The sequence below is a fragment of the Chiloscyllium punctatum genome, chromosome 2, assembly GCF_047496795.1.
Source record: "Chiloscyllium punctatum isolate Juve2018m chromosome 2, sChiPun1.3, whole genome shotgun sequence".
Lineage (NCBI taxonomy): Eukaryota > Metazoa > Chordata > Chondrichthyes > Orectolobiformes > Hemiscylliidae > Chiloscyllium > Chiloscyllium punctatum.
The window spans coordinates 12003158-12012627 of NC_092740.1; the positions used below are offsets into that span (position 1 = coordinate 12003158).

General features: G+C 44.5%; 1 protein-coding gene across 7 annotated transcripts in view; it reads right to left on the reverse strand.

Moving 5' to 3' along the window:
• LOC140494241 (uncharacterized) overlaps window positions 1-9183 on the reverse strand; it is a 63340-nt gene extending 54157 nt beyond the window's left edge. For all 7 annotated transcript variants that reach the window (XM_072593515.1, XM_072593506.1, XM_072593497.1 and 4 more), the window contains exon 1: window positions 9094-9183. In XM_072593515.1, the coding sequence (XP_072449616.1) occupies window positions 9094-9151 (58 nt within the window). In that variant the 5' untranslated portion in view covers window positions 9152-9183. The remainder of the gene's footprint in view (window positions 1-9093) is intronic.
• Window positions 9184-9470: the final 287 nt, after the last annotated feature.

The window sequence follows — 9470 nt, forward strand, 5'->3', positions numbered from 1 at the left end:
CGATTCTCCTGCTCCTTGGATGCTACCTGACCTGCTGCGCTTTTCCAGCAACACATTTTCAGCTTATCCTTGGACTGTGGAAGGAAACCAGAGCACCCAGAGGAAACCCACACAGATGCAGGGAGATTGTGCAAACTCCACTCAGTCACCTGAGGCTGGAATCGAACCGCAGTGCCCTGAGAGGCTGTGAGGTAGCAATGCTCACCACTGAGCTACCATCCAATTAAAATCTGAACAAATGAATCTTCGCAGTTGTGCAAAGATGGAGTCCTTTTGTGATTTTATTTTAAATTCTTGGTGGAAATGTGGAAGAAATATTTTACAACCACTGGTTTAACAAATTGCTGCATATTTCGAAAACCAAGTAACCTGGCATTTATGGTAAGTATTGTGCAAATAACTGTCTGAACAAACAGGAATTGAAGTGGTTGCAAATGAAATGATAGCAACTGACTGTACAAATGTACCCATTGTGACAAAAACCTTTTGCCTGTCAACAACTATGTGTTTGATTCTCAGGTAACTGGACCACCTGGGTCTGGAAACAAGGTACAGAAAAAACTGTTTTGATCTTCACCAGCTGTTTCGCTGTTCTCTGCAGCCAAAATCGACTTTTAACCTGAAGAAAACTAATTTGTTTTCCTTTCAGAAATCATCGTAAGCTGTGACTTTTAATGATAAATCAGAGACCTTTCATAAGTGAACCTGCCACCTTGGGTCTCTTACAAACCAGTAAAAACATCTGAAGAAAGATGACAAGAAAGCAACATACTGACCTGAAAGCATAGGAATATAAAGATCATCTTAACAACCCAAGAATAGGAATCACTGAAATGCCTTCCAAGTTTTTCTTTACTAATTCATCTCTAACTTTTGTGTGTGTGTTTCATGTACCTGCTCCTCGGATGCTGCCTGACCTGCTGTGCTTTTCCAGCACCACACTAATTTAGACTCTGATTTCCAGCATCTGCAGTCCTCACTTTTGCCTGACAGTTTTATCATGTAGTGCTGTATGCCGATTATTTATCCGTTGCTAATATCTAATTACTTGCAATAATTAGTAACTCTTTGTTTCGTACATAAGGCTGGTCAGTGCTTTCTGTCAACAAGGTCTAAAAATCAGGAAAATTGGGGAAATTTGGTCCTTATTTTAAAATCTTTAACTTTTGTGACAACGCCAGGAATAGTTGGGCTTGATTTCCAGGGTGGCAATTGCCACTGGTTGACTGACAGTAACTAATACTCATCAGATTGATAAAAGGGCATTAAGGCTGAAATATACACAATGTAACTTACTGTGCTAAGATACAAACTAATACACTGACCAGCCTTATGTACGAAACAAAGAGTTACTAATTATTGCAAGTAATTAGATATTAGTTTGTATCTACTGTTATGAAGTTGTGGGTATATTATATCTTTAAGGGTGCTGAAATTTCTGGATAGCACAGTGTTCTGAACAAGTTAACAATGTAACAATTGGTCAAACAACTAGCTAAGAGCTGTGTTGCCTGGATACAAAAACAAATTTGAATTCGGCCAACCAGTTAAACTATGCCCCAAGATTACACTGTGAGTCTGACTTCGGTGGTGAGTAAGTTGTAGGAAGTACTAGGTCTCTGGCACTGAGCCTGGCTCTGTGGCTCAGAGGGGAAGTGGAGAGGATAGAAAACCATTAATGGTAGGAGACTCAACAGTTAGAGGAACAGACAGGAGATTCTGTGGTTGTGAACGGAACTCCCGGAAGGCTTGCTACCTCCCAGATGCCAGGGTCTGGGATGACTCTGATTGCATCTACAAAATTCCAAAGGGGAAGGGGGAGCAGCCAGAAATAGTGGTTCACATTGGCACCAATGACATAGCTAGGAAAAGGGATGAGGACCTAAAAGCTGATTTCAGGGAGTTAGTTTGGAAGCCATTAACAAGTCTAGCAGAGTAGTAATCTCAGGATTACTATTAGTACTACGTGCTAGTGAGGCAAGGAACAGGGAGCGAATGCAGCTAAATAAGTGGCTACAGGGCTGGTGCAGGAGGGAGGGCTTCAGATACGTAGATCATTGGGGTACCTTCTGGGGAAGGTAGGACCTGTATTTCAAGGACGATTTGCACCTAAACTGGAGGGGTACCAATGTCCTGGGCAGGAGATTTGCTGGAGCACTTTGGGACAGTTTAAACTAGTTTGGCAGGAGGATGAGAACCAGAGCTACAGATCAGAGGAGAGAGTAGTTGTTAAACGGGCAGAAATAGAATGCAGTGAGTCTGTCAGGAAAGATACACAATTGATAGGGCAAAGGGATGGTTAAAATGTATCTGTTTCAATGCAGAGAATGTCAGGAATAAGAGTGGTGAACTTTGAGCATGGATCAGTATTTGGAACTACAATGTTGTGGCCACAATGGAGACATGAATTTCACAGGAGCAGGAATGGTTGCTGGATGTTCCAGGTTTAGATCTTTTACAAAGAACAGGGAGGGGGCAGGGTAAAGGAGGAGGGGCAGTGACATTGTTAATGAGAGAGTGCATCACAGCTTCAGAAAAGGAGGTTGTTGAGGAGGATTTGTCTACTGAGTCAGTCTGGGTAGAAGTCAGTAACAGGAAAAGAGCAGTCATTTTATTGGGTGTTTTCTATAGATCCCCCAATAACAGCAGAGAGATGGAAGAGCAGATTGGACAGCAGACCTTGGAAAGGTGCAGGTGTTATGGGCGACTTTGACTTCTCCAATATGCAGTGGGGGTGGATGGTTTGTCAGGTGTGTCCAGGAAGGATTCCTGGCTCAATATGTAGATAGGCTGACTGGGAGAAGTGGGGAGGAGGCCATATTGGATTAGGTGCTAGGCAATGAGCAGGTGTCAGATCTTCGGTGGGAAAATATTTTGGTGACAGTGACCACAGCTGCCTCACCTTTACAATAAGGTAAAAACAATGACTGCAGATGCTAGAAACCAGATTCTGGATTAGTGGTGCTGGAAGAGCACAGCAGTTCAGGCAGCATCCAAGGGCCCGAAACGTCGATTTCGAAGCTCCTTGGATGCTGCCTGAACTGCTGTGCTCTTCCAGCACCACTAATCCAGAATCACCTTTACAATAGCCATGGAGAAGGAGAGGAACAGACAGTATGGGAAAGTGTTTAGTTGGGGGTGGGGAAATTATACTGCTATTAAACATTTAGATAAGGTCGGTTGAACTATTTTCGTTTGGGAGTACGGGTTGAGATGGATTGGTTGGACCGAAGCGTCTATTTCCATGCTGTATGATTGCATGACTCTCTGACTCTGTGACTCTTTGACTCCATCTGGATAACAGCCAGGCTTGGGCTGGCAAGTAGCAAGTAACAGTTGTACAATGCTATAACCATCAACAATAAGAGATAATCTGACCACTGCCTGTTGACATTTAATAGTGTTACTCACACCAAATCCCTACTATCAACATCCTGGGGGCTTATCACTGACCAGAAACTCAACTGGACTCACCACAAAAGCATGACAGCTACAAGAGCAAGTAAGAGGCTAGGAATACTGTGGCAAGTAACTCACCTGCTGATTCATCAAAGTCTGTCCAACATCTACAAGGTACAAGTCAGGAGTATGATGGAATACTCTTCACTGGCCTGGATGAGTGCCTCTCCAGTAACACTGATACCAACGAGGATAAAGCAGCCCGCTTGATTAGCACCACATCCACAAGCATCCACTCCCTCCACCACCGATGCTCAGTAGCAGCATTCTGCACCATCTACAAGATGCACTGCAGAAATTCACCAAAGCCCCTGAGACAGAACCTTCCAAACCCATGACCACTTCCATCCAGAAGGACAAGGGCAGCAGATACACAGGCACACCACCATCTTCATGTCCCCTGCAAGCCTCTCGCCATCCTAACTTGGAAATATTTCACCATTCCTTCACTGTCACTGTGTCAAAATCCTGGAATTTCGTCCCTAAGAGCATTGTGGGTCAACCCACAGCAGGTGGACTGCAGTGGTTCAAGAAGGCATCTCACCCCCACTTTCGCAAGGGCAACTAGGAATAGGCAATAAATGCTGGTTAACCATAAATCCCCACATCCCACAAAGGAATTTAAAAAATAACCATTCTGAAGTAGAAGGCCTTTGATAAGGTGTTGCACAGGAGGCTGCTGGGTAAGATAAGGGCCCATGATGTTAGAGGCAAGGTACTAGTATGGGCAGAAGATTGGCTGTCTGGCAGAAGGCAGAGAGTGGGGATAAAAGGCTCCTTCTCAGGATGGCAGCCGGTGCCTTGTGGTGTTCCACAAGGGTCGGAGTTGGGTCAACAGCTTTTCACTTTATACATTAATGATTTGGATGGAAGAATTGACGGTTTTCTGGCTACATTTGCAGATGATACAAAGATAGGGGCAGGAAGTACTGAAAGGATGGGGAGGCTGCAGAAGGATTTAGGTAAAAACAATGACTGCAGATGCTGGAAACCAGATTCTGGATCAGTGGTGCTGGAAGAGCACAGCAGTTCAGGCAGCATCCGAGGAGCAGTAAAATCAACGTTTCGGGCAAAAGTCCTTCATCAGGAATAAAGGCAGTGAGCCTGAAGCGTGGAGAGATAAGTGAGAGGAGGGTGGGGGTGGGGAGAAAGTAGCATAGAGTACAATAGGTGAGTGGGGGAGGGGATGAAGGTGATAGGTCGGGTGGGGGGGGGGGGGAGGATGGAGTGGATAGGTGGAAAAGAGGATAGGCAGGTAGGACAAGTCCGGACAAGTCATGGGGACAGTTACTGAGCTGGAAGTTTAGAACTAGGGTGAGTTGGGGGAAGGGGAAATGAGGAAACTGTTGAAGTCCACATTGATGCCCTGGGGTTGAAGTGTTCCAAGGCAGAAGATGAGGCGTTCTTCCTCCAGGTGTCTGGTGGTGAGGGAGCGGTGGTGAAGGAGGCCCAGGACCTCCATGTCCTCGGCAGAGTGGAAGGGAGAGTTGAAATGTTGGGCCACAGGTCGGTGTGGTTGATTGGTGAGGGTGTCCTGGAGATGTTCACTAAAGTGCTCTGCTAGTAGGCGTCCAGTCTCCCCAATGTAGAGGAGACCGCATCGGGAGCAACGGATACAATAAATGATATTAGTAGATGTGCAGGTAAAACTTTGATGGATGTGGAAGGCTCCTTTAGGGCCTTGGATGGAGGTGAGGGAGGAGGTGTGGGCGCAGGTTTTGCAATTCCTGCGGTGGCAGGGGAAGGTGCCAGGATGGGAGGGTGGGTTGTTGGGGGGCGTGGACCTGACCAGGTAGTCACAGAGGGAACGGTTTTCGCGGAAGGCGGAAAGGGGTGGGGAGGGAAATATATCCCTGGTGGTGGGGTCTGTTTGGAGGTGGTGGAAATGTCAGCGGATGATTTGGTTTATGCGAAGGTTGGTAGGGTGGAAGGTGAGCACCAGGGGCATTCTGTCCTTGTTACGGTTGGAGGAGTGGGGTCTGAGGGCGGAGGTGCGGGATGTGGACGAGATGCGTTGGAGGGCATCTTTCACCACGTGGGATGGGAAATTGCAGTCTCTAAAGAAGGAGGCCATCTGGTGTGTTCTGTGGTGGAACTGGTCCTCCTGGGAGCAGGTACAGTGGAGGCGGAGGAATTGGGAATACGGGATGGCATTTTTGCAGGAGGTGGGGTGGGAAGAGGTGTAATCCAGGTAGCTATGGGAGTCGGTGGGTTTGTAAAAAATATAGGTATCAAGTCGATCGTCATTAATGGAGATGGAGAGGTCCAGAAGGGGAGGGAGGAGTCAGAGATGGTCAAGGTAAATTTAAGGTCAGGGTGGAATGTGTTGGTGAGGTTGATGAATTGCTCAACCTCCTCGCGAGAGCACGAGGTGGCGCCAATGCAGTCATCAATGTAGCGGAGGAAGAGGTGGGGAGTGGTAGGATTTAGACAGCTTAGGAGAGTCGGTAAAGAAGTGGCAGATGAAATACAATATGGGAAAGTATGAGATAAAGCAGTTTGGAAGGAAGAATAAAGGCATAGACTTTTTTCAAAATATGGAGAAAATTCAGAAAGCTGAAGTGTAAAGAGATTTGGGAGTTCTAATTCAGGTTTCTCTTAAGGTAAACTTGCAGGTTGAGTCAGTAGTTAGGAAGGCAAATGTTGTCATTCATCTTGAGGGGACTAGAATATAAAAGCAGTGATGTACTTCTGAGGGTCTATAAGGCTCTGGTCAGACCACATGTAAAATATTGTGAGCAAATTTAGGCCCCATACCTCAGCAAAGATATATTGGTTCTGGAGCAGGTCCAGGGAAAGTTCACAAGAATGATCTCAAGAATGAAAGGCCTAACATATGATGAACACTTGAGGACTCTGGGACCATACTTGATGGAGTTTAGAAGGATGAGGGAGGATCTGATTGAAACTTTCAGAATACTGAATGGCCTGGCCAGAGCAGATGTTGGGAAGGTGTTTCCATTTATAGGAGAGACTAGGACCTGATGTCCCAGTCTTTACTCTAAGGGAAGACCTTTTAAAATGGAGATAAGGAGAAATGTCTTTGGCCAAAGAGTGGTGAATCTCTGGAGTTCATTGCCACAGAAGGCTGGGGAGGCCAAGTCATTGAATATATTTAAAACAGAGGTAGAAACATTCTTGATTGCCATGGGGACCAAAGCTTATGGGGAGAAGGCTGGAAAATAGGTTTGAAAAACCTATCAGCCCTGATTGAATGGTGGAGCAGACTTGATAGGCTGAATGGCCTAATTTCTGCTCCTATGTCTTACGGTCTTAAAATTCAAAACATTCACCACTCTCTGAGGAAAAAGATTTCTCCTCATCTCAGCCCTAACTGGCATCCCCTTCTTTATAAATTGTTTCGCCAGTTTAAAGATTCCCCAAAGATGGTGGGATTTTCTATGAGGAGAGGTTGATTCAGCTGGGCCTGTATTCATTAGAGTTTATAAGAAAGAGAGGGGATCTGATTGAAATGTCAAAGAGTTGGACATATGAGATACAGGGAAGATGTTTCCCCTGGTTGGGGGAGTCACTGTCTCAGGACATGGGTTAACCATTTTGGATTGAAATGGGGAAACATTTTTTCATTCAAAGGGTGGCCAACGTGTGAAATTCACTACCACAGCAGGTTGTGGAGGCTGAGTATGTTCAATGAAAGAAATTGATACAGTTTTGGATATTAATGCTATCAAGGGGTTTGGAGAGAAAGTGAGAATATGGCATTGAGGTAGAAGACCAACCAAGATCATATTGAATGGCGGAGAAGGCCAAATAGTCTACTCCTGCTCCTATTTTCTAGAGATTCATAACCAAAGAAACACCTCACCTACATGTATTTTGGTAAGTGTTTTGCAAGTTTCAATGAGAGCACCATGTCCAGTTCTGATCACTACACTGAAGGAAGGATGTGATTGCATTGGAGAGGGTACTGAGGGGATTCACCAGAATGTTGCCTGGGATGGAGCAGTTTAGCTCTGAAGACAGACTGGACAAACTCAGGTTGGTTTATAGAGCAGAGTAGGCTGAGGAGGGGTTACCTGATAGATTATGAGAGGCATGGACAATGTGGATAGAACGTAACTGTTCCCCTTCGTTGAAGGGTCAGTAAAAAAGGAGCATAATTTCAAGGTGAAAGGCAGCAGATTCAGAGGGGTGTTTAAAGAAACAATTTTCACCAAAAGGGTGGTGATAGTCTGGAATGCATTGTCTGGGAAGGTATCCCAACTGTGCAGAACAGGTCATTCAGCCCCTCAAATCCACACCAATCCTTCAAAGAGCATCCCATCCAAACATCAACTCACTCACCTACCTACCCTATCCCTGCATTTCCTATGGCTAATCCACGTAACCTACACATCTTTGTGTCGATACTGCATACATTCATGTAGAACTCTGAGCTCAAAAACTGCATGAATTTATGTAAAACTCTGTTATCTCACTTTTTAGATTAGAATCAATCTAAACATCAGGTCATAGACAGAGAACACAGGGGGCTAACACCTTCAAAATATTGTCTAGCTATCACCATTGTTAACAGCTAACCCAAGAATGCAACTTTAAAAAAAAGGGTTTTGTGATTTACACATGAAAGAAGTGAAACTAACAGATGAAAGGCTTAACAGACAATCAATTTTTCAATGTATAATTTCAGTTACATCACACGGCAAATTTTTGCTATAAATTCTGTGTTATGATCAAGCCCTCCACAATCACCTGATGAAGGAGCGTCGCTCCGAAAGCTAGTGTGCTTCCAATTAAACCTGTTGGACTATAACCTGGTGTTGTGTGATTTTTAACTTTTTACACATCTTTGGACTCTGAAAGAAAACTGGGGCAACCGGACGAAACCAATGAAGAATGTGCAAACTCCGCACAAACGCTGCCAAAGGGTGAAATCAAACGCAGGACCCTGGTGCAGTGAAGCAGCACTGCTAACCACTGAGCCACCATGCCACCCTGTTGTTGAGGCAGGAAACCTCACAACCTTTAAAAAATACATGCCTGAGCATTTGAAACGTCATAACATTCAAAGCGCTGGGCCAAGTGCAGGGAAGTGGCACTGGTGTAGATTTGGAGTAGTTTCTGTTGTTGGAGACTTGATGGGCCAAAGGGCCTCTTCTGTACTGTATGATTCTGTGGTCCTTTGAGATCACCTCTCATTCTTTGAAACTCTCGAGAGTACAGACCCAGTTTGCCCAATTCAATCTTCATGGCACAATCCCGCCATCCTGTGAACAAGTCTGCTAAACCTTTGTTGCATTCACTCTTTAGAAATAATATCCTTCCTGAGATAACAAATTTATACACTGTACACAGTATTCCAAGAATAGCCTTATCAAGTTTCTATATTATTGAAGCAAAGCATCACTGCTCCTGTGCTTAAATCCTTTTGGGACAACAGCTGACATTCCATCAACCTTTCTTATTGTTTTCTGCACCTGCATTTTACCCATTTGTTTCACAAGCAAAAATGTTGCTGCTCAGTTGAGGAACAGCAATGAAAAAGAACAAATATAGTGCTAAACAGTCCCAGGTTATGGAAACTTGAACTGTCAGCAGATGTGGTCATCAAGAAGGAGGGAATTGCAAGATTAATAAGAATAAATTTGAACAGTAAATATTACAAATACTTACTATGACCCCGCACTGAAACTGACATGAATGCAGACAGCCAAAAATAGAGAGAATTCATTGTTAAGTCTTCAGACTGTAGTCCTTCTTGCCCACTGCTTCTTGTCTTTGTAACTCAGAATAGAGAAGTTACTTCACTTCCTATGCAGCTGTCATGTATTTTAATGATTCATACACAATATGAATGATAATTGGGAAGTATCAGTGATTTAACTGCTGGGGAACTAACGTAAAAACCATTTTCATTGTGAAATACTCAGGCTATGAGTATTTCTGGCCTGGCCAGCATTTATTCCTCTTCCCCAATTGTCCTTGTAATGGAGGGCTAGGTAAATAGCCTTCCTAAACTGCTGTAGTCTCTGTGGTGCACAGACATCATG